We start from the raw sequence: 23,749 nt of genomic DNA, 5'->3' as shown, positions 1-23,749 counted from the left end.
GATGCTGAATCTGTCATTCTGTGAACAACTCTTCTCATTCAATAGATAAATCTTCTAATATCCTAACTGTAAGACCGATCCGCCCTATCTATCCCAGAGCCCGATGCGACATCCTCTTAGTACGATACTGTGCTGTATTCACCGTTACCAAATTCTTCTCACTTGTATCATCATCAGCAGCTGTAGTAGTTCTCATCTCGAAAGACTGCTGGACAGTAATCTCCAAGTCGATTCCGTGGGATGGCTCGGACTTCAGATAGTTCTCAGGGTTGTTGTCGTAGATGTGTAAGCTGCCTGGAGAATGCGGATTGCCTGATGATTGCGACTTTGATGATTGTGGTGACGCAAAGAAACTTGGGAAAGTTCTCGAGAACAAGGGTTTGAGAGAAGGCACGCAGGCACACATGATTGCGATATTGCATTCCAGACCAGACCATATAGCGATATGGACACCTTTCGCTTTGTGGATGTTAGCATGAACAACGATTGAACCATGAGAAACTCACATGGCCGCTGGGATATAGACACTGAGCTGTAAGCCCAGAGAGAGTGCAGTCGAATTATTGCAACAATACAAGCACTGAATCTCGTTAACATCTAAGTGGGTCGTACAGTGGGGAAACAACCTACACTGCTCCAGCTGCAAAAACACCCATCAAAACAACCTTGATCCTCCGTGCGATCTGCAAGCTCCGGAGAAATGGCATGGGAGCCACCAAAAGAGTGATGTCGTTGACGATATTGATTCCAGCAAAGGCATACCGCAAAGCTCTGTTGTCGAGACATTTTCCCGGTATTGAGTCGTCCCAGTATTTAGCAACAGGGTAGCAGGTGAAGACGGTCAACATAAGACAAAGCGCTCCGTATACGGCGAAATACACAATGAGGCCGATAAAGAGACATCGGGCTTTTGCCGTAATAAAAATGCGAAAACATTGGAAAGCGATTGATAGTTTGATGGCAAGGTGGCAAATCGTGTATGATATCACGCTCGCGGTTGTAGCTTGAATGATGGGCGAGAGCAGCCTGGGGTTAGGTGGTAATCCGAGACCGAATCGAACCTCTAGATAACAATCCTGTGAGTAAGTTATGGTATATCAGAATGTCAGTACTTACGTTCCATGACAGCAATCAAGAAGCCCAATGTACCAAGCTGAGAGGAAAGTCAGATGAGAACGTCACGGGATGCATTAATACTCACATTTGCAAGAATGATAAACCCATCATCGGCGCCAACGCTCCTCACCAAACAGACTCGCGTAATGAACCGGAGGATTACAAAAACAGAGGCGAGACAAGTGAAGAGGAACCCAAGTATCACCAGCGCATAGCACTCTTCTGGTACAAAAATGTCGGCAACATGCATGGTCATGAGAGCATTATTTCAACAACGACGGAAATAAAAAATAGCTAAGTAACAGGCCAGCCCAGCCGGGTCTTTAATTTATCTTCATTCTTACCTGACTGTAAAGTGTTTTCAAATTCACCTCCCTTCGTCGTCTCAGACATATGCACGAATTTACAGCGTCTGACCTTGTGTTTTATCATCAGCCGCTGATTGACACCAGACATGGCGGATGCACCAAGTTTTGTGTGGTCAAGATGATCGAAATTTATGCTTCTTTATGCAAGGGATTAACCAGTGTCTCTGGTCGCGTCTCAATTCAGAAGCGATCAGCCACGGCTCAGAATGCGACTAAGCTTGCTCTGGTTAGAGACAAGAGAAAAATCGCCCTTGCCCAAGAATCCGCCTGCGACAGGGGCTGGGAATAACTTGGGTTAGCCGTGGGCAATCAGTTGGGTAGGATGACGTGAAAAACGAGAAGGATCGCCTCAATGAAATTGAAAGGTAACATTTCGGCTACGATCCCTGCCATGTTGGTGAATAGCCAGGGTTCAAAAACAGCCCGAAGTTTGTCGGCATACTTTGGGTCTGCCTTGAAACTGGCAGACTGGGAAAGCCCAGGACTTATGTAGAGCCCTACCCCAACCAAGCTTTTCGAGATGCATTCCGATGCCTTCAAAAGACCGCTAGTATGACTTCATTGGCTGTCTGTCCTTCCTTCCCCAACTAAGGATTGAAGCAAGAGACACAGTCGGTACAAGAATAGCTGCATTACTCCGGCCTGTCGGCAGTTGATAGCTCTCGTGAAGTACGTACGTTCCATGCAGGTACCAGACGCGGTGGTTCGTTATCTGGACAATGCAATATTGTCAGGCTATCGCCAATTGATGGTGACCACATAAATTATTCGGACAGCTGCATGGAACTCAGTATGGGTTGGGCATAAACCCGATTGTCGGCCGAGAACGTCAAGCTTGTCAGGAAACTGGCTCAACCATGTATTTGCTATCAGCTATCACATCCTTGAAGTCAGTATCAGACATCAACTCCACCGAATTCTTCACGATATTGTGTATCTACCGACAATGCGGTTGTAGTGTCTCTGTCAACTCCCTGCAACCCCATCAATCCCGTCGTTTAGATAAGATAAAATCGCTAAGATAAACATTCTTAGGCCCAAGCTTCTGTAGCATCAAGGTACAGCCCCGGCAGTTAGCTCTGCCACAGTCGCAGTGACACAGCCTTAGCGCTTACTGGTACCCATAAAGCAATCAAACAAGCCAATGCGAGGCATACACCGATCAATCCAAGCCCCCCAGACTTGGCCGTTGGTGCCGTGAAGGATTTAATTAACTCCTCTCATTAAATGCAGATGCCAAGGATTCATTACTTGTTGAGTCTTTGGATATTCCATAAATGCAGTTGAACAGCCCTCAAAACATAGTCACTTTCTTGTTCTCTCAAGACTTTCTTCTCTTTCACGTTCTTTCACGCCAAATTCATTACGCTACAGTCGCTACATCATGAAGTTTCTTGCTATCTTTAGTCTCACTGTCTCAGTGGCGGCTTGCAAAAGCACACCGCCACCAGCAAAGTCAGCCAAGGTGGACGTCCATGCCCATCTTGTGCCTGATTTCTATGCGGATGCGCTGAGAGAGGCTGGTCATGTACCTGGCCCCGATGGAATGCCCGGTATTCCTGTGAGTCAACCAATCTCCATTGACGTAACGCCAATTCTGACTTCTGACGTAGAGCTGGGATGCTGAGTCTCATCTGGAGTTCATGAAGGAGAACAACATTGAGAGATCAGTCTTGTCAATTTCAAGCCCCGGAGTCTATCTGAATGTCCCTTCAAAGACTGCCACTCAGCAGGCTATCAGCCTGGCACGCAAGGTCAACAAGTTTGGCTCCGAGCTCAAAGCCAAGTACCCGAAGGAGTTTGGCTACTTTGCTTCTCTGCCTCTACCAGATATTCAGGCATCGCTAAAGGAGATTCAGTACTCATTTGGTGAACTTGACCCCAAGCCTGATGGCGTTGTGATGATGTCCAACTACTACGGATTGTACCTCGGAGACCGCGATCTTGAGCCCATCTACGAGGCTCTGAACGAGCTCAACGTCACAATCTTCGAGCACCCCACAACTCCTTGCACGCAATTCCAAGGAATGCGATTCGATATCGACAAGGACGCGCCCACCATTTCTCAACAGCAATGGCAAGCCCTCAACCGACCTGTGGCCGTTCGCCAGTTCGCTGCCCCCACCCTCGACTTTCCCTTTGAGACTGCACGAACATTCGCCGACTTGTTCTACACCAGCATGCCAACCAAGTTCCCCAACCTCAAGTGGATCATGTCTCACGCCGGCGGTGGTCTCATCCCCACTCTGGACCGAATCGTTACCTACAGCGCTCTGTACCCTGGCTTGAACCTTACAGAGGAATCGATGAAGGAGACTCTTGCCAAGAACTTCTTCTTCGACCTTGCTGGACCCTGGCCTGTCAACTTTGCTATCCCTGCCCTGCTGCGATGGGTCGACTACACTAGGATTGTTTGGGGCTCGGATACTGTTTTTACACCTATGAAGGAGGCTGCCAAGTATGCTGCTGCTTTTGACAAGGAGGTGGATGTTGTCTTCAACGATCCTGTTAAGGCGAATGCTGTGCGAGCGACCAATGCACAAAATCTTTTCAAATAGATGTGTTGGTTTTTTCTAGATTTCGTTTTACTCTGCAGTTGAATGTAGAGGAGTCTATCTAAGCTATTCTCAATAATTGTATTAATACCATTTCACGTTTCATGATCCATCATCGTCGTCTCTTGTCTCGTGCTATCCATGTCACTACCCGGTAGTCTAACAATTAGCCATAGAATGTTCGCAAAACGATCTGGTTTGCAGCAAACATACCACCCCAATTTGTCGGAAACAGGACTATTGGTGGACTTTTTTACCATCCCGATAGCCTATATCATATGACCTCGGGATTAATGCCAGGAACAGCAATCTTTAAGGTAATCGGATGATAGACAACCGGGATCGCAGAATTTGACCGGGTAAATGCCCTCAACGTGGTATTATGCGGGGTGATGAAGGAGGTCTTGGCTCCCCACAGTTGAATTCATCCGCGGTAGTTGGGGTTGTGGCGATGGAAACCAGAAAGCCGGTTAATCTGGAAATTGTATATATCTCACCCTGTATTCCGGACTCGATTTAACTGTGTCGTAGTGCTATTCTCAATTGAACATTTGGAAAGGTCACCATGAAGTGAGTAGTGGTCTCATTAGAACTCTTCATGTTAAATCGTCAGAACCTCACTCTGACACTCACAGGCTCGACCCCTCACAACTCACTGCCTTCCTGGCCGCAAACTCAACCGGTGTCGGTGTGCTAGTATGTCCCGGTGGTGGATACAGCATGATGGCTCGAGGCCACGAAGGACACGACCCTGCCCGCTATCTCAACACTCTTGGCATCGACGCCTGGGTTCTTGAGTACACGACAGCCTCCAACATGACCCCGCCACTATATCCAAAGCCCATGGAAGAAGCCCTAGGTGCATTGGATCTCATCCGGCAAGAGGCTCCAGACCTAAAGAAGCTTGGCATCTGGGGCTTTTCAGCTGGTGGTCATCTTGCAGGAAACACACTTACCAATCCTACCACCAATCTCGACTTTGGAATCTTGGGATACCCTGTCATCACTCTTGAAGACGATTACACGCACGAGAACTCTCGATACAACCTTCTTGGAAATAACCCTACCAAACAACAGATTGACGAACTTTCAGTGCAGAAGAGAGTTTCTGACAAGACACCTCCAACGTTCCTTTTCCACACTTCGAACGACGGTCTTGTACCTGTTCAGAACACTTATCTCTATGCAGAGGCCATGGCGAAGCACGGCAGATTGGCGCATGTGGTGGTACTTCCTGACGGGCCTCATGGGATTGGCTTGGCACAAAATGACCCTGTTAGAGATTGGACTCCAGAGCTGAAACGATTTCTCACATATTCGATCTAGAGACGCTAGAAAGAATTGTAACGCATTCTGTGTCACAGCGTTCTTGGATTTATGTATATCTTAGCCGAAACATGTCTTCGATTGATTTATCAAGAAGAATCAACAAATTTACTTCCTAGGAGACTGGCAGAGCTACTATACTAACGAAAACTCAAAGGAAGCGCAAATAAAGTGAGGGCAGACAGATGTTATGACGCAATTCCGTTGCGATCGTAAAACTTGTCAACAGCTACTAGCCGCTGCAGCCCCAGCAGCAGCATTAAGATGAGACGAGCTCTCATCCTCCTCCCGCTTTTGGTACTCATAAATCGAAAGCAAACTCATGATGACAGCATACTCGAATATGGGACCCAGATCCATGTTTATCTGCATAGTACCAACTGCACTCAGTCGCAAACTCATAGTATGACTCGTAAAAACAGCCATGAGTTGTCCATTAGGATCCTGAAGTTTAAAGTTGTTGTCACTGAGACTTGAAGCGTGCATTCCATCGACAGCAACATTGTTGTCTTTCTTCCAAGTCATGGGTATGGGCTGTCCGGTATTGGGAAGGTTAAACATAAATGTCCAGCCATAATCGTCATTGCCGCGATGAACCATCTGTATGTACTGTACGTTCGGGGGACTTCCTATGACAATCTTGAAACATTTGGTATCGCTTCGAGAGACTCGCTTGCTGTTTGGAAGGTAGCAAGCACCCATTGGGACTCCCTCCGCGCTAAAGGACAAATCTGGATCCTTTGATACTTTGAGGCTGTATGTAACCGGACGGTGGATGCATGGTCGGGTCTGCATTCGTATCGGCTGTGGAAAGTAGGCTTGGTCACTTTATAGCGAGCTGGGCCGCCCATGTGATTCTGCAATGTAGTTGATGTGTAGTGTTGGGGAGGGCGGTACATGGAGTGGCTCTGTGGCTGGCTAGGTGGACTGGGCATGGCATATCCTTATGGAGGCATTTGAGGCAAGACGCCATTCTGTGGGACTTGGTAAGACATTGAACTATGTGAAGTTATAAATAAGAGGATGCATAGGAATTGAATAATCGTCTATAATCAAGTGTCAAGGTTAGATGCTCTAAGAACTCGGCAGATGGGAGTATATATACGGTTTAAGGTGGTTTCGACGATCGAGAAAAAGAAAACATGACGATCATTGCATCATATAATGTCCCAAGTCGAGTCCTACATACAGTCTCCCAAGAAAGTCGTCGCGGCTCATAGTAAAAGTGCAAACAACTCGTATGTTAGAAAAATATGAGTGGTTAGAATATTTGTCAATGTACGTATGTGGCTAACGTTGCCGCAGAGCTTACCTTAAGGGGAACTTTGCTGCGCTTGACGCTCGCTGGATGATATGAGGAGATCTGCGACAGCCGAACAAACGAGCATTTGTATAGGATAAGCGCTGTCAGGTGGCACATTATTCTTAAACTCTTACATCGATGCAAACGAGTGAAACTGTTCCATCATTCCACATGTATTATTAGTAATGCGTGATACATACCTACCTGAAGCAGCTTATCAAACCAACAAGATATCCTGCTTCGCCAACCACCCCTCAGTAACACCGACCTCTGCCTTCCCATCCATAAACCCATGTACATACGCTGGACCAACAATCCTGTAAGTATCTTCAGTACTCTTTTCAGAAACCGGATCAGTCTTTCTCAAAATCATGGGCACCTTGCCACCATCTAAAACAGCAACAACATCTCCCTCCTCAACATAAGGCCTTGCAAGGACATACAGTCCGTTCTTCGTCACTACAAACATATGGTCCTTCGTAGCGTAATGGCCATATGGATTACCGACAGACAACGTCGAGAACTTGCTTTCGATACCACTGTAGTCCAAGACGTTGCCCAAGCACTTGGAAAACAGGGACCGGTCCCTATATAAATCGTATTCGACACAAATGGTATTGACGGTGATCATCGTCTCGTCAGACAGCTTCTCCATGTTAACTTTGTCGAGAGACCTGACTTCTTTGCTTCGTAACCGACGCATTCGAGGCGGTAATGTGCAATCTTTTGCCAGCGTCCGCCAGAACGCCCGTGAACATGTCTCACCGCTTGTCAACTTCTTTGCACCGAATGTTGGGGCATAGGTGAGACTCTTGGGTTTCAGGATTGCTTCCTCACTGAAATATAATTTCAACATATCGCGAGCGCTGTAGTCTTGGCATTTGACCTGGAGTATTGGTCCGACAGCTCCGAGAATAACGCCTCGGACAATCAAGATATCACTTCTGGTTCCAAGAAGTCGGCAAGGTGTCTCGCAGGTCTTGAATCCAGCGTTGAAAATGTCTCGCTGGGCAAAGATAAACTCTGCACAGTCTCCGTGTCTGGAGTTGAACTCGGTAACCCAAGAAGGCATGGCATCTTCTAGCTGTTGAAGCGCTTTGTGGCCAGCACTATTCTCAAATGGGTTTTGGCACAATATATCCAGATTACCAGACATGTTGATCAGAGAAATAGTTGTCTCCCGATATAAATCTTGTACTGACTTGGTGTAGTCGGCGTGGATCCCATGATCATCTGTCACCAACCCTAGAAGACCATAGATTCTGTCTCTGGGATCTGTAGACTCCACTTCACGAAATCTGGTCAAAACATCCATCAATTTGGAATCCACTAGACCAGGTTTGGAGAAAAGCCGACGTTGATCCTCAATGAGTTTGATCCGGTCAAACATGTCGCTCCAGTTTGGTAAGTTGTAGGCATGAGAATCCATCATGTGAAACGCATCCATATATGGCTGGTCCTTGAGAAGAGCCGACATCGAGTCCCAGCCAAGTTCAGCACCTTTGCACATCATGACCAGATTGGGGGCCAAAGAAAGCTCTTGCATAACCCAAAGGCGCTTCCATAGAAACGGCATGTCGAACAAATCCCGGAGACAAATCTCTTCGTTATACTCTAGGATGTACCCACCGTCATGATAGGCGCAGAATAGTTGCCCTAGAGTATTGTGGTCCTTTTCGACGATGGTGTGCATCAACTCCATACCCTTCCTAATGCTGGTCTCCATTTGAGCAAGTTTGGGATCATTGTATATATCGTCCGACTTGAAGGCTACACCAACCACTGGATCCAACCAAGCGATGTCTCTCTGGCATTTTGAGTAGATTTCGCGCATCAAAGAGACTTGGTGATTGCGCTCTAGTATATCGGACTGGTTGATGCAGAGTGCATCTACCCACAGAACGCGGGGCTGGGTCTTGTATCTCAGACATGAGAGGGCGTATTTTAGACATGGTGTGATGAAGAAGTCTTGATCGTTGAGAAGAATTAATTCGGAGAAGTTGGGTTTGCCCCAGACGTAGGAGAGGGCTTCGTAAGCAGGAAAGTCTGAGCTTTTGGATGGCTTGAGTTCGGCGTGAGACAAAGTGCAACAGATCTGATTATGTTCTTCAGCGGCAGGATGTAAAGTAAGCAACCGGATCTCATGGCGGGTGCCGTTAAGGGGTGTATAGATCACCTCGTGTGTGTCGAGGTTGCTGGTGATTGTCGTAAGCTTTTCATCATCTACGGCAGACATGTTGGATAGTTGGAATTGTGAGACTTGCCAAGTGTGAGGAGGTAACAGCAAGAGATAGGCGTAAGACTGCATTAATTTCTAGCTGAAACATCCATACCTGGCCTGAGGCTGACTGAACTAACTAGCCCGTATCGTAAGCGCAAAGCCCTGCAAGGTACTCAGCCCCTGGCAATTGACTACTGAGGCTAGTGTCAGGGCTGCGAAGCGCAAAAAGAAATGACTGCGGTTTATGTGGATCGAACACATGACCTTCAGATATCACTTGGTGAGGATTGAAGTTTGACTTCAGTCTGACGCTCTCCCAACTGAGCTAAACCCGCTGACTAATTATACTCTGCAAAATACAATCTGGTCTCATGTTGGAACATCGAATGCGAAGCATATCATGATAACTCTACTCAAGTTCTTATTCCATGACGTTACTCTACTAGCTTATTGACTTTATGATATGTCACAACTCGACTCTCATGCAACAGCGCTCTGTCCATCACCTCTGAGTGTAGCCTCCATCAACAGCCAAGGCTGACCCAGTGACAAACGAGCTTCTTCCTCCAGCCAAATACAACACACCATCTGCAATCTCCTCAGGCTGTCCCATCCTATGCATAGGAACCGCCGTAGATATCCTCTCTTGCATCGCCTTGAGTACGTCCGGATTCTTCGTTGTCATTGGCGTTTCCGTATACCCAGGACAGATGGCATTGATGCGCAGACCGTCCTTTGCATAATCCTCCGAGGCAGAACGTGTGAGACCGATGATGGCGTGCTTTGCAGCAGTGTACGACGTGGATAATGGGATACCGACAACACCCTGGATGGAAGAAAAGTTGATGATGGAGCCACGCTGTAGATCCCTTCCGTTGATTGATGACTTGATTGGGTCTTGCTTGAGCATGACTCTTGCAGCAGCTCTAAGAACGAAGAAAGTTCCGTTGAGGTTAATGTTGAGGACACGGTTCCAGTCAGCTGTTTGAGCGAATGCTGCTCCACCTTGATGTTTGATGGCGATGCCAGCTGCATTGACGACGTAGTCTATGCGACCAAATTTCTGCACCATGTCGTTGACGATTTCATTGATTCTGGTCTCGTCTGTAACATCTGCAGGGTAAAGCTCAATCCGAAAATTGTTGTTTGGTGATAGCTTCTCTTGTTCTATCTCGGACTTGACAGCTTGTAGCGCTTCGAGATTGAGATCTATGAGGGCGATACCAGCAGACCCGTCTCTTGCGAAAGCCCTAGCACACGCACGGCCGATTCCAGAGGCGCCTCCTGTAATCAAAGCAAAGCCTGGGACGTCCATTGTGGTGGTAAAAGTAAGTGATAAGATGAGTGTGTAAAAGTACAACAATTGCTTCACAATAATATTCCAAAGCGTTTAGAAACATGTTGTTCTTATATCGATTAACAGCAACTTGACCCCATCGTTTCCATATCTGACAGCTCAAAGCTGGAGCTCCGATACCCGAAACTAGTCTGGCGAAACTTGCCCATTTTGTTAAAGTCGTATCGGTATCGTCGCATTACCCCACTGAGATCAGCCACCAGATATAACTTTCCTCATTTGAATTGCGGGGGATGCATGATAACGGTTCTGGAGCTGATAAACGACAGGACGTGTAGAAACGTGTCACGCACTGACGGGGTCAAAGCAAAAGCGAAAGCTTGAAGTCATGTATCTGTTTACAGCTGGCGGCATTTCATACGATAGCGGCTGGAGTGCCACTGCCTATGGACGGACACGGGGTCCGAAATGATAGCGTGGCCAATGGGCTTGTGTATCAATATTTGGCAGTCAAGACAAACTATCAACTGATTAATATTGTATGTAATTATTGAGTACCGTTGATTATGAAATCAGTGAGTTGGCGACGAAGAAGTGAAGATGTGATGCGTTGCAAATATGATGGAGGACCTTGATAATAAGATTACCATCTTCAAATACACTTTTCAAGCACTATGGCTCCAGTGCTTACACAGGATGATGGAGGACAACGCACGGAAGGATACATCTGAACTCATTGCAATTGAACAATAACGACCGAGATTTAAATACAATCAGGAAAAGACAAGTTCTTTGTAGCCCATCTTCTTCACCTCTTCGCATCGCCGACGATACTCGGTGATGTTGCCACTGTACCGCGCCACACTTCTGACCGTCTTGCCCTTGACATTCTTGTTGACACCCGTCATCCAGCTGTCTATCTCATTCATCAAGACTTGACTCTCACTGCACTTGACTACATGTTCAGTCCACTGCTCAACAGCCTCTGTCGTAGGTTCAACAGACGTGTATCCCTTGTCCTTGCAATGCTGTAGTAGATCCGAAATAGCCTGAACGGCATACTCGATGTTTCGAGTAGCGTTTCCAAAAGGTTGATGAGGGCCGAGTACCATAAACATGTTTGGCATAGAAGGTACAGTGAGACCAAGAAACGTCTGAGGTCGGTGGTCAAGCCAAATTGCTTTGTCGGCACTGGGACTGTCACTGGTTGCGATAAGTGGTCGGTCGTTCTTCCCATGCCATTCGATAGCACTGAAGGCGCCGGTGATGGCATTGAAACCTGTCGCGCAGATCAAGATATCGAGCTTGTGCTCCTTTCCGTCAGATGTCAGAATCCCAAACGCTGTGACACGGTCAATTGGTGTTTTCTGCAAGTCGACGAGATGAACGTTTGGCTTGTTGTACGCCTCAAAGTAACCACTCTCCAGAGGCACACGACGAGTTCCAAATCCATGATTCTTTGGAATGAGGCTCTCCGCAACAGCTGGGTCATTCACTCGCTGTCGGATCTTGTCGGCCATAAACTCAGAATACAGGCTGTTCGCATAGCGATCGGTGTATGTATCCGAGAAAACGCTCAGCCACTTGCCAAATCCAGGTTCATTGTAAAGCTTCTCCCACAAAGCAAGTCGCTCTTCCTCTGTCACTTCAAGAGACTTGCGAGGATCGCCTTTGTGCAGGAAGCCAGACGAGCTTTCAGAGCAAGCTTTGAAGACATTCTCGTAGTTCTTTTTATGGTCTGCCATGTCTTCGAGTGAGATCTCGGAATTTCGGAGGGGTGCGGACCAATTGGCTGTGCGTTGGAAGACACTGATTGACTCAATGTTGGGGTCTTTGGATAAAGCAGTGGTGATCTGGATTCCAGTTGCACCTGTGCCAATGACCCCAACCTTTTTGCCAGCAAAGTCGCGACTTATGTCGAGATCCTTGGGCCAGCGTGACGTGTGGAACAGTCTGCCATTGAAGTCCTCAATGCCATCGATGGCGGGCAGTGTTGGTGCAGATAAAAATCCCATACCACTGACGAAGAATGTTGAAACATACTCATTACCAGCCTCGTCGATGAAAGTCCAGGTATGGTCCGACTCATTCCATGTCGCCTTGGTAACAATGGTGTTGAGCTGTATGTCCTTGTAAAGATTGTGCTTCTCGGCAAAGTACGTGATGTATCTGTGGGTCTCAGGTTGAGGGGAGAAGGCCTCTTTCCAGTGCCACTCATCGAGAAGCTCTTTGTCGAAGGAAAAGCAGTACGACAACGATTCAGAGTCGAAGCGACATCCTGGGTACGAGTTCCAGTACCACGTACCACCAACATCGGGGGCAGCATCGAGGACTTTGATACGCCAATCGGGGAACCGCTTTTGAAGGGTGTAAAGAGTGCATAGACCAGAAAGGCCGGCGCCCAGGATGAGGACGTCAAATTTGTTGGCTGTCTTTGGTAGAGAACCCATTGTCGTGGTTGCAAACGAGATGGGATGAGATGCAAATATGTTATGTCTTGGTGGTTGAGTCTATGAGAAAATGTTTCGCGACAAATGCCGACTCTATATATCGTGGTTCGTTGACTTGTTCAATTCCAGAGTTGGAGTTTGCTTCGGTTTGAGATATCCCACTGTGAAGATGATCTGACTCAATCGGGTAGACAGACCATCCAGCTGCACAGTGTTTGCACCCTCGGATGTCTATCTTTCCCGCCAGATATGACCTTCCCTTTACGATTTCGGCTTATCATCTGAACAATGCAGCACGGCGTTTATCCAATTGCCATGTTTCGCCAACGCATAATAAAAATAATGATACAGCAAATCCCTGTCTTGTTGTGGATTACGGGTTCCTGTCCCGAGAAGAAGTCTTCCCACCAAGCTAGGAAGGTTTCTCCAAATCGCCGATATCCGAAAGGCGGGGACGTCCACGTCGAGTTAGACCGCACCTTACCTTTGCGCTTCACGACAACCCTGTCATCAGCCATTCCTGTATCGACATCGATGGATAGCTTGTGTCTTTGCGAAGCAAGTATTGCCAGGGAAATATCTCCTTTCCAATATGTCTGTCTCACAAAGGAAACCCGAGGCTCGTACCAAGAAGCGTCAAGGAAGACGGAGCCGATCATTTGGTGGCTGCGTTACCGTACGTCCACTGCCCATGACCCGCACCGAAACATCTATCTGACAAACTACAGTGTCGCGGCCGTCGCGTGAAATGCGATGAAGGTCGTCCTAGTTGCTCAATGTGTAACATCGCTGGTGTTGAATGTGGTGGCTACAACATAGACATCTTTTTCGACTTTGATGACCCATCTACGACAACGGCAAAGTTTCGACGGCCACTATTGACCGACAATGAACGAAAATGCATGAGTGAGCAGATTCTTCGAGATATTCATCCCAGGTCGGCGAGTTGGCATCTTTCCAAAATCGATGACGATTGTGAAAAGACAACGTCGAATCTACAGATATCGAGAGGTCCCTTTGGAGCTTTTCGGATCAATCGAGAGTTGAGACACGATCCTGTTCCTAGTCCCAATTTGGTACATGACGACCTTGTAGACTCTTCATGCATCCAGGTTGTGGATGACCAGGAAGATATCGTCGTCCCGGATCTCGACTTTGACGTTGAGGTGGTCTCGCCATCCGTGAATATCACAACGACCATTGCTGAACCAGTCAATCGACAATCGCACGACTTTTTAAATACCTTCAACAGTCTTCCCCCATCCAATTGGCTAAACTTTGGAAACATCGAGATACCAGACTGGTGGGATTCCATGGATATCGGACCAGTATTTCCTTGGTCTGATGAGTCCGCAACTGGCCCCAACCCTCAATCATCGATCACAGTATCCTCCATCATGCAGGTGCAGTCGCCAACGCTACCATTAGCCGATCCATCGCCAAGTCCAGGCCCAATAGCCGAATATGATGTCCCAAGAGATGCTGTCTTGCTGATCAAGCATTACTCAACAACAGTTCTTAAAGGTTTGACACCATATCGTCACAGCAAGACACCATGGCATATCCTCTTTCTCCCTCATATCAAAAACTGCTTGGCAGCTTTGACACTGGGCGACAATATGGATCATGCGAGTTTATGTGCATTCTACGGGACTTTGTCTATCAGCGCCTTTAGTCTCGGTGGGATATACAACTCGACAAAATGGTTACATCAAGCCAAAACATATTACCAACAAGCCCACCATCATATCCGGATGATGCTAAAGACAGCATACGATATACCGAAACGGGCCAAATACAAGTCCATACTCATGGCGCTCTTGACGATGGTACAAATATCGGTTCTTTCTGGAAACAAAGACGAGGCTGAGTACTACTTCTTGGAGACCGAGAAGTTTATTCGTCTGAGGGGCCTTAAGCGTCGCAAGTCACGCAAGGTCCGACTACTGCATCACTGCTATGTGTTTGAGAGACTATCTCATGAGAGCAGCTTTACCGACTGCAGACTGAATTTGGATCATCGAAATCGCGTGCGTGAAGCAGTTGAGGCTAGCGATGCGAGTATTTATAGTGTGGACAATCTATCTTTTCGCCTCACGAGCTGGAGAGATCTGGACCAGGAGATGTGGAAGGTAAAGGGCCAAGAGGAAGGCGAAAATGATTTACACCTCCAACATCCAGGTATCTGGTCCGCAACACTTTATCCAGAGATATTTGGCGTACCAGAACTACACCTCTTCATGTTATCGTTGGTCATACGTCTCGCGAGGGAAAAGGATCAAAGTCAAGATGAAGCCATGCCTTTGAAAGAATTCATGGCTCGCGCAAAGGCTGTTGAGAGATGGATCAAGCAACTCCATATCCTCCGACAGTCAATATGGATGACAGAAGCACCTGTGGACACAGAACAACAACAATCCTTCGATCTTCTCAACAGTCTCGCAGATACGATGCAGCATGCCCTTTCTGTCTATTTCTACCGAAGGATCTACGACTTGGACCCTAGCATGCTTGAGAAACATGTCCTTGGTGTACGTGATAGGCTACTTGAGTTTGACCATTCTGATGCAGGGATGGGATATGGGTCTTTGAGGTTGATATGGCCTGCATTTATTGCAGCTTGTGAAACAGACGATGCTGGTATCAGAGACTCGTTTATCCAGTGGTTTCAAAGTTCTTCTAAGAAGAGTGGGCTTCGGATATTTACTGAAACTATGGAACGTATTCAACATGTATGGGATGGGAGGGACGGTGCAGGCATTGCAGTTTCAATGTAGCTCGAGACTCTCGCAAACCAGTGTTACTTTCGCCGATTAGTAGCGAAGGCTTATGTAAGATTGCGTCAATGGTTTGAACTCTCCTTATATCTTAGTGAGCCTTGTACGTGTGTGTATATTCCACCATTGGTTTGCTGGCAATGGTTACTCGAAACGGCAACCCATATCTTGAGCTTACTTTCTATATACATCTGGCCAATTAACACCAATCTGGATGCGGGGAAGGTCGCATCATCATTCACATGTAGACTTTGGGATATAAGCGTGGATATCTCGCTCTTAACCTCGTGTCGTTAACAGCAACTCACATCGGATAACGGAACAACGGTCACACCAAAGCTCTACTGCACATCCTATCATGACTTCTTTCGACGGCAAAGTGGTATGTCCAACTTTCCAGCAACATGTTCTAGACTGACTCATCAGATTGCCGTGACTGGCGCTGCATCCGGCATGGGTCTAGCCACTGCCCAACTCCTCGCGTCGAGAGGAGCAATAATCTCTCTCGCAGATATCAACGAAGAAGTCCTAAAGTCCGTCCTCGATTCGCTTCCAGGTAATGGGCATATTTATCAGGTAGTCGACGTCAGTCAAAGTGAATCAGTGAATGCATGGATCAAACAGACCATCGACAAGTTTGGCAAGCTAGATGGTGCTGTTAATATGGCTGGTATCATAGCTGAACCGACACCACTCACTGAGTACACCGATGAAGTCTGGGATAGGATGTTTGCAGTTAATACACGGGGAGTATTCAATTGTTTACGCGCAGAGTTGAAGACCATAACGGCTGGTGGAAGTATTGTGCGTAAAGGAATTCACGACTTGAAATGTCACTGACTATTGATCAGGTATCTGCTGCAAGCGTCTTTGGTCAGTTCGGAGCACCCGGCCACGTCGCTTACTGTGCCAGCAAAGCAGCCGTTATTGGACTGTCCAGGACGGCTGCTAAGGAGAATGAACATATTCGAGTGAACTGTGTCTCGCCAGGTAAGTTGACCGTGCTTGTAAAGTCTTAACTAACTGTCCTAGGCTCTGTGAGCACCGCTATGAATCAACACGATGACCCCGAGCATGTGAAGCGTAGTCTTGCAGGGACTGTGCAAAAAAGGAGGGCGGAACCAATTGAAGTCGCTCGTGTTATCGCTTTCCTTCTTAGCGATGAGGCATCTTTCGTGACAGGTGCTGTGTACAACGTGGATGGCGGTTGGGTATGCTAAAGACATGACCAGACTTGGACCCGTGTTCAGTTCGAAGTTTGCTGTCATAAGTTAAAGTCTATATTTGTCTATTCAATTCCATACGCATTCATCAAGCCAATTGAAGCCAAATAACTATCGCTATAGAGATCACCCCATGCACATATCCCGCACTCAAAGTGGCCGCAAAAGACTTTACAACCTGGGTATCACCCTCCAACCTCTTCTTCAGCTTCTTGTGATCAAGCTCCTGCACATTCACATTATCCTCTATCGCCAAGACAGCAGCCGTCCCCGCACTCTGTCCCAAGATCATATACATCGGCTCCATCCGAATCGCCGACAGCGCGATGTGTGTAGCGCTCACCGTCACGGGGTTGAGAAAGTTGACGGCGTCCTGTTTACGTGGTACGATCGAGCCATATGGCATTCGGAAAGGCCCAGGGTTGGGAACGTGAACAAGGCCTTCGTCGAAGATTCGATTGTCGACGACAACACGCTCGACTTGGTGCACATCAAGCGTGTAGTATCCCACTCCGACAATGGTATCGTTGTACTCCTTCGGGTTCTGGATATCCTGCTGCGTCATCGTGTAAACGCCGTTCATTCGTCGAGCCTCGCGGACGTAAATCTCATATGGCCAATTGTCGTTACTTGTCCACTCATCCTTGGCATAACCCCAAAGTGAAACCTCGTCGCGAATGTGCTCTGGAACGTCCTTGTGGTTTGCCAATGTCCATAATAGTCCTTGAGCCCAGACAGTATGCCTGTGCGCGGCGGCTTCTCGATCCTTGTAGGAGTATTCGGCGTAATTGGCCGTCTCGTTGTAGCTTCCGCCGATGAGGTCGGTGCTAACAAGACCTGCTGCGTTGGTGTCGGTTTTGAGGTTCGGCATGAGCTGTTTCGTAAAGAAAGGGCCTCGGTGGCCTGCTTTGATGTAGCGGAAGAGGATCTCGTAGTCGGACTCGTTGTAGCCCTTTGGTTTGAAGAAGTCCTTTTTGTTGTCCTTTTGTTTCGTCAAGGAAAGTCTGTAATTGAAGGCTTGAAGGCGATGGTCCTTTTTACCACGCGATCGTTGAGCAGCAACCTCTGTCGTATTTCTTCCGACGCCAGGAATGAAACCGCTGTGGGGGTCCTTTTCATCGTTGAACGGATCGATCGTCGTAAGAAGGTTGGGCGCATTGATCTGGATACCAGCCGCGGATTCGTGAAATTCCTCCTCGTCTTCTCGTCCGACTCGGTTTGAGATACCCGCTGTCTCCATGAGGTCGCCTTCGTAGCCTGCATCAATGAACATCCTGCCCGAGAAAGTAGACCCAGACTCTGTTTGGAAAGACTGGATGGTTGTTCCATCCATTTTGACACCACCTTCTGAACGGACAAGGGCCTCATTTCGAAAGATGGGGACTTTCTCCTCCTTTAGCCAATCCTCCAAGATCTTCTCTGCGACATGAGGCTCAAACGTCCACTGAACCTTGTCGCCAATAGCCGGACCCGGTTGTGCTCGAATGTGCTTGTCGATGTAATTATCTCGTGTTTCGTATTTCCAGGCATCGTCGTTATCGTAGTAGTCGTAGATTTTTTCGTAGAATTCCCTTGCGATGCCGCCGATTGTGTTGCCGTCTTTTGAGTCTGTCCAGCCCAGACCGGATGTCGTTAAGCCACCAAGTTTACTTCCTCGAAATACAATCGCAGCGGTTTTGTTCATTCGAACTGTTTGAATGGCAGCTGAAATGGCAGCGACTGTGTTGCCATAAATGACGACATCGGCTTCATGTTTGATGGCTTCAGATAAGACACCTGTTGTGAATGATAGAAGCATGCATTGCAAAGAGATAAACAGAAACATGAATAAAGACGCCATTGAGGGACAATGGCTGCCCAATGCAGTTTGTCAAAAGAGTGAAAATAACGCAAAAAGGGAGTGAATGTGAGTGACTGAAATCTCAAAGGTGAGAGATAACAGCGAGTAATTAAACTTTGAGTCTAGACCCGATACTAAGGACAAAGCGAGTGGGTCATGTTGGGCCGGCGATTCCTTGGTTTAGCGGGTTGCGCAGCTTGCGCCTCATTGTCACCAATCTAACACTGCCAACAAACCACGATGTCCAATTGATTGGTTCTAGAATCTCACACCGACTGCTGATCTGACCTGAGTATCTGTTGTAATTTCCAGAGCCAGACTGGCTGTGTGCCGACACTTCCTACCGAGACATCAATGCATCTCTACCAACTCTGCATAAAGGTTAATTCCTAGTCAGGGGCCACTTTAAGTTTAATGACGATGACGTTTCATAAAACTTAGTGATCCAAAAATATGAAACAAGAACAACCAACACGCTACGGAGAATTCCTTATCAGACATAGACGTTTTGGTTGCATGCGGCACTGAGTAAGCCTTGTGTCGCATCAAAGCTTGGCATTATACAGCCCACTACCTATTCTGAAGAAGTGCGCATAATGTCCGGAAGAGGTTATTTCTCTCAGCCTCTAGAATCTCGGGACACTTGGATAACGTAAACGTGTTCAACTTCAACGCAAGCTTGTCACCATACTCTGTCCTGGCAATGTCCTTGTTTACCCATGTTGACATGAAGTCACCAGCAAAGGCAATGAGCTAAGTGATTGCAGGCGGTTGAGGGCTGTATCTCTTCACAAACTTCATCTACTGGGTAGCAGAAAAGTTGACCTCCTAAGTATCAGGTTACAAAAATAAATAGCCTAAAGACCATATTCTAAGTTACATAAGTTGATCTACTAATTTCGTCTCTTATGCTTCCAGCGGCCAATCTTTCTGTTACTCTGAGGTTCATGTCCTTTGTTGAGCATCTCGACATTTTTGGGCCAGGCTGAAAGTCTGTCTTGACTGGGATCAGGACTGTCATCGTTGCGTGGGACGTGATGCGGCTGCTTCCCCTGGAGTGATGGAGATCACAAACGCGGTGTCATGGATTTGTCTCAATGCGAAAGTCAAACGTATCGGGAAACAACACCTGGTTCAAATCTACCGGGGCTTCGTAGTGTCATTGGAGTGGCGGTGCAATATGTGAGAATGGGATGCGACCAACATCCATGATCTCGGCAGCCTCATCAACGGACCTTTTTTTAAATTCTGCGACGTCCGGAGTCCCATCAATCCAAGTCAAGGTCCTCTACGACTGCGATAGGTCTAATCAAGCGATCCCCAACACTCTTGTGCTCATCGTCAACATTGTATTCATCCGGCTCCGAAAGATCGAGACCACGATCCTTTCGCCATTGCGGAATAAGGTGAATTATGCTTCTTCACATGCATGTATAATGTCCTATCTATTCTACAACAAACTCGGTAAATAAAACAAGTTGTTGTCCATGCCGCTCGATTCGACAGGCCTATCGTTATGTCAGATCAGATTGTGCTGGGGCTATGCAATCAAAGCACAAATGAAATCCACTGCACCGGTAAGGGGTAGACCAACGCGATGTTTGGGATGTGAAGACAAGAATGAGTAAATGACCCCTGTGAACGTCACTGCGGCTAGGTCGGCACTCTCCGATCGACAGCCGCACTCCCGAGCTTAGCGAGTTTGACCACTTTCAGCGCCAATCAGTGCCGCGTAAGTTTGCAAATCACGTTTGAGATATTACGTGGTCTTCAAGTCATGTCGATTCAAATACTTAATGTTGTGAACAAGTACATGTGGAGGATTGTCCATTGGCGATCTTGAAGGAGGCCGCCGTGGGGTAGCAGGTTCTCAGAGAATCAGGACCATAATCCTCTTGCCATCGACGAAGGTGAATTGCGCCTATTCAAATGCTTGTGTAATATCTATCCGGCCAACGGCAAATTCTGTGAAAAATAACCTATTGTCCATTTGGCTTCACCCCGTGTGATTCTCTCAATTGGCAGATCGAACTGTTTGGGCTCATGCAATAAGAGCGTAAACAAATTGACTGCACGCGTCAAACGGAGAGGAACGCGCGGTTGGTGAAAGATGACAATCAGAAGAGGACTTTTGTTAAACCCAGACCGGAAGCTGGTCAGTGCAGCCAGGACGGTGTTTTCCCATCATCAGATATTCAAGATGTTTCAAGCCTGGCCAATCCAACAGTTTGACAACATAGACTGTAGATAGTACTATCTCAATTTGCATAAAAAAGCATGAGTAAGGAATCCTGTCGACAAGGCACGAAGATTGGATCAAGGTGAGATAATGGAGATATAGGGTAGGTGTCATATTCTTGTTGGGTATCTTTCTTGTCTCTTTGCTCCTGACATTAGTTGATCATCAGATCATATTTTCTTACTGCCATCATTAGTGACACATGGGTGTCGGACATGATTGAAAAGAAGAGCAACTAATGTCATCCACCAATACCAGCGGACACAGCCTGACTGCCAAGACAATAAAGCTGACATTTGCAGCTCAACACCCGCAGCCGACTTCCAGCTCGATTTGATGAAGTCACTGATAGGTGGGAAGCTGACGGGTACAGGCGGCATACATGCAGACATTTCTCAGCCGCTTTCAATCACGGTAGGAGAGCCCGGGGATCATACTTTGATTCGGCCAGGCTGTTGTACTCCTACCGCCTCACGATGGAAAGCAAAGGGTCTTTTGTATCTAGACGCCACCCAGAAAAGCTGAAAAAGAGCATCATTCCCCAACTTGCACACAATGATCCTACCTCAACGCATTTTCTAAGTAACACAAGTATTACTCAATCATCTTCATGGACTCAAACGTTTATTCTGCTGACAAGCTTTGGGAGGAAGCATTGAATGACTATGGGGTCACGCAGCACCGTTCAGAAGTACAGCGTCTGGTGAAAAAGATCACAGATGACTGGAAAGGTTCTGAATCGTCCGACAACACGGACAGAATTTTGGACTATGTTGAAACGGAATTGACGTCCTTCAAAGCATTTCGTAACCCGCCCCGCAAAGATCGTCCCTGGAGCTCGCAGCGATCAGAACCCCCAAGCCCAGGATTGAGAGAGATGGTCCGTGGAGGATTGAAATCTCTGGCCATGGGCTTCAAGAATGTTTCCGACATGGCAGGACAAGGAGCTGGCATTGGGTTCCCCCCTGCTGGTCTCATTGTCGCTGTTGTTGGTCATATAGCAGGTGCCTGCCTTGCTGTCAGCGCCGATTACGATTTGATTGAGCAGCTTTTCCGAATCATGGACTCATTCACTGGCCGCCTTAGGCTTCTCGATGATAATATACTAAACCGCGGTAATTACCACAAGATGATCTCCCTTGTCTTTTGCAAGATGCTGGAGTTCTGTACCCATATTCGACGAACCATTGAAGACAAAAAGTGCCGCATATTTGATTTTGCGAAAGCTTTATGGCGAGGCGAAGATCAAAAGCTACGGGAGGCGTATGATGGCGTTGTCCGACAAATCGATGAGCTGGATAAGGCCACAGTCATGCAGACACTTGCTGTAGCTGTGGGCCATGCCGATCAGCTTTCTCGCTTTGACAAAGAGGCAAAGAAACGCCACGAACACACTTGGGAATTGATAACCAGCCATTCAAGGGAGAACAAGAAAGGCCAGATGCACATGGAAAAGACAATCATGCAAACATTTTCGAACCTCATCAAACCTATCGGACCAACAACCAAGTCTGTATCAGCAAGTCACACGACTCTGGAGAGCGTGACATGGTCGTTGAGCTCAGGCGCTGAGCCCTACGTGACTCGACAACTCAGGGAATCGACGCAAATTCAGATCGCAGGAACTTGTGATTGGGTTCTGAACATGAAAGAATACGCCGAGTTTCACGAAAATCGAGGCTTTTTGTCGATCACTGGTGGGCCAGGCACAGGAAAAAGCGTGCTAACAGCTGCTATCTTCTGGAAGTTGAAATTACAATTTGAGAGCGACCCTGCTACATCGGTTGCGTTCTTTACGTTTGACAAAAACATCAAACAGCTCCGATCCCTCTCGAATATGCTGTCATTTTGCGCTGCTCAGGTCGCCCATTCTGATATTGGTTATGGAGAGAGAATCAGAGCCAAAATTGAGGAGTGGGACGATAGTAGGAAGCAGAACTCAAATCAAGAGCTATGGAGTGGCCTTTTTGAAGAGCAATTCAAACCATCGTTGGATTCACAGCGAATGATGTATCTCGTGGTCGATGGTGCGGATCAGCTCGACCAGAAGTACTCGGCTGATTTTGCTTCGTTTATCCGCCAGTCAGCTGAAAATTCTCTGAACATATCTTTCGTTGTGGCAGGAGATTTCAACGACAGGATACAATGTTCCTGCCAAGAGATTCTCTTAGATAAAGAGGCGATACGTCAATCCGGCGACTTCAGACGTGCTACTGTTGCACAATTGGAGAACTTCCACAACCTTTCAAGACTTCGACCTCAACTCAAAAGGTCTGTTGCAGACAAGATCAGTAAAACTGCCGATAGTGAGCACACAAACTCTAGAAATCTTTCGCCCTTCAAGTATGACTAAGTAGCAAATCCAGGCTTTCTCTACATCGATCATGCATTACGCTCTTTGGACATGGCTAGATCCCCGTTCCTAATTTCGAAGCGCATCAAGAACCTCCCAAACACCACACAAGAATTCTACCAAGTATTAGTCGATGAGTGCCGCGATGTGTACTATCCAGAAGAGCAAAAGGTCATCGGTTATTTTCTCGCTTGGCTTGCCCACTGTCAAGAGGATACTGTGCCACTGAGTCTTGGTGCGGCGCAAGTCCTCTTAAAGCATGCGATTAAGCTAGCAGGTTTGACCTCGAGTCTCAGGATTGAAGATCAGGTTTCTGGGAGATTATCACGGCATGTGTATCTCTGGACTACGTCGTGATGTCGCTAATCGGGTTACATAGAATACTTTCTGTTTCTGAAGAGGACAGTGGCATGTCTATCTCTGAACAACAGGACAAATTGGACGATGAATTGGATGGATCAGAAGGGACTGTCTTGGGAGATGCAGATATAAATGATAAGCAACCACACCGTGTGGTTGTTACATTCCAAGAGCCGTCGCTTAGAGACTTCTTCCAGCAAACAAAGGAAGATGCTGAAGCATGCGACATTCGCCCCTCGAAAATAGACACTCACTTCGCCATCGTGAGACTGGCAACAAACAATGTTCGGTTAATTCTCACGACGAGACTGCAGATGAAGC

At 47.2% G+C, this 23,749-nt stretch overlaps 12 protein-coding genes and 1 non-coding gene across 13 annotated transcripts; 6 read left to right on the top strand and 7 right to left on the bottom strand.

The window, feature by feature from the left end:
• Positions 1–88: 88 nt before the first annotated feature.
• Positions 89–1,572, bottom strand: FGSG_11256 (uncharacterized protein; the record flags this gene model as incomplete). The annotated part of the gene is made up of 5 exons (XM_011327692.1): positions 89–294; positions 507–532; positions 631–771; positions 1,117–1,153; positions 1,461–1,572. 5 exons carry the CDS (start codon positions 1,570–1,572, stop codon positions 89–91), a joined length of 522 nt encoding a protein of 173 aa, XP_011325994.1.
• A 1,296-nt stretch (positions 1,573–2,868) lies between these two features.
• On the top strand, positions 2,869–4,042 carry FGSG_11257 (uncharacterized protein; the record flags this gene model as incomplete). The annotated part of the gene is made up of 2 exons (XM_011327691.1): positions 2,869–3,045; positions 3,098–4,042. The coding sequence occupies 2 exons, from the start codon at positions 2,869–2,871 to the stop codon at positions 4,040–4,042; spliced, it is 1,122 nt and encodes a 373-aa protein (XP_011325993.1).
• Positions 4,043–4,604: 562 nt separating this feature from the next.
• FGSG_11258 (uncharacterized protein) lies at positions 4,605–5,452 on the top strand (the record flags this gene model as incomplete). Its single annotated transcript, XM_011327690.1, has 2 exons — positions 4,605–4,609; positions 4,675–5,452. 2 exons carry the CDS (start codon positions 4,605–4,607, stop codon positions 5,363–5,365), a joined length of 696 nt encoding a protein of 231 aa, XP_011325992.1. The 3' UTR covers positions 5,366–5,452.
• A 135-nt stretch (positions 5,453–5,587) lies between these two features.
• FGSG_14000 (uncharacterized protein) lies at positions 5,588–6,067 on the bottom strand (the record flags this gene model as incomplete). The annotated part of the gene is made up of 1 exon (XM_011327689.1): positions 5,588–6,067. One exon carries the CDS (start codon positions 6,065–6,067, stop codon positions 5,588–5,590), a length of 480 nt encoding a protein of 159 aa, XP_011325991.1.
• An 818-nt stretch (positions 6,068–6,885) lies between these two features.
• On the bottom strand, positions 6,886–8,904 carry FGSG_13999 (uncharacterized protein; the record flags this gene model as incomplete). The annotated part of the gene is made up of 1 exon (XM_011327688.1): positions 6,886–8,904. One exon carries the CDS (start codon positions 8,902–8,904, stop codon positions 6,886–6,888), a length of 2,019 nt encoding a protein of 672 aa, XP_011325990.1.
• Positions 8,905–9,125: 221 nt separating this feature from the next.
• On the bottom strand, positions 9,126–9,224 carry FGSG_20808. The gene has a single exon. It is a non-coding gene; the product is annotated as a tRNA-Phe (tRNA).
• Positions 9,225–9,391: 167 nt separating this feature from the next.
• Positions 9,392–10,204, bottom strand: FGSG_11260 (uncharacterized protein; the record flags this gene model as incomplete). The annotated part of the gene is made up of 1 exon (XM_011327687.1): positions 9,392–10,204. The coding sequence occupies one exon, from the start codon at positions 10,202–10,204 to the stop codon at positions 9,392–9,394; it is 813 nt and encodes a 270-aa protein (XP_011325989.1).
• A 755-nt stretch (positions 10,205–10,959) lies between these two features.
• On the bottom strand, positions 10,960–12,636 carry FGSG_11261 (uncharacterized protein; the record flags this gene model as incomplete). Its single annotated transcript, XM_011327686.1, has 1 exon — positions 10,960–12,636. One exon carries the CDS (start codon positions 12,634–12,636, stop codon positions 10,960–10,962), a length of 1,677 nt encoding a protein of 558 aa, XP_011325988.1.
• A 592-nt stretch (positions 12,637–13,228) lies between these two features.
• Positions 13,229–15,413, top strand: FGSG_11262 (uncharacterized protein; the record flags this gene model as incomplete). The annotated part of the gene is made up of 2 exons (XM_011327685.1): positions 13,229–13,312; positions 13,365–15,413. The coding sequence occupies 2 exons, from the start codon at positions 13,229–13,231 to the stop codon at positions 15,411–15,413; spliced, it is 2,133 nt and encodes a 710-aa protein (XP_011325987.1).
• A 358-nt stretch (positions 15,414–15,771) lies between these two features.
• On the top strand, positions 15,772–16,633 carry FGSG_11263 (uncharacterized protein; the record flags this gene model as incomplete). Its single annotated transcript, XM_011327684.1, has 4 exons — positions 15,772–15,795; positions 15,840–16,217; positions 16,265–16,403; positions 16,446–16,633. 4 exons carry the CDS (start codon positions 15,772–15,774, stop codon positions 16,631–16,633), a joined length of 729 nt encoding a protein of 242 aa, XP_011325986.1.
• A 91-nt stretch (positions 16,634–16,724) lies between these two features.
• FGSG_11264 (uncharacterized protein) lies at positions 16,725–18,476 on the bottom strand (the record flags this gene model as incomplete). The annotated part of the gene is made up of 1 exon (XM_011327683.1): positions 16,725–18,476. One exon carries the CDS (start codon positions 18,474–18,476, stop codon positions 16,725–16,727), a length of 1,752 nt encoding a protein of 583 aa, XP_011325985.1.
• Positions 18,477–21,646: 3,170 nt separating this feature from the next.
• FGSG_13998 (uncharacterized protein) lies at positions 21,647–23,068 on the top strand (the record flags this gene model as incomplete). The annotated part of the gene is made up of 2 exons (XM_011327682.1): positions 21,647–22,986; positions 23,041–23,068. The coding sequence occupies 2 exons, from the start codon at positions 21,647–21,649 to the stop codon at positions 23,066–23,068; spliced, it is 1,368 nt and encodes a 455-aa protein (XP_011325984.1).
• A 51-nt stretch (positions 23,069–23,119) lies between these two features.
• Positions 23,120–23,425, top strand: FGSG_13997 (uncharacterized protein; the record flags this gene model as incomplete). The annotated part of the gene is made up of 1 exon (XM_011327681.1): positions 23,120–23,425. One exon carries the CDS (start codon positions 23,120–23,122, stop codon positions 23,423–23,425), a length of 306 nt encoding a protein of 101 aa, XP_011325983.1.
• Positions 23,426–23,749: the final 324 nt, after the last annotated feature.

Source organism: Fusarium graminearum, chromosome 3, assembly GCF_000240135.3.
Source record: "Fusarium graminearum PH-1 chromosome 3, whole genome shotgun sequence".
NCBI classification, from domain to species: Eukaryota; Fungi; Ascomycota; class Sordariomycetes; order Hypocreales; family Nectriaceae; genus Fusarium; species Fusarium graminearum.
The sequence above is the reverse complement of the archived record's forward strand: the minus strand, read 5'-3'. Positions and strand labels throughout refer to the sequence as shown.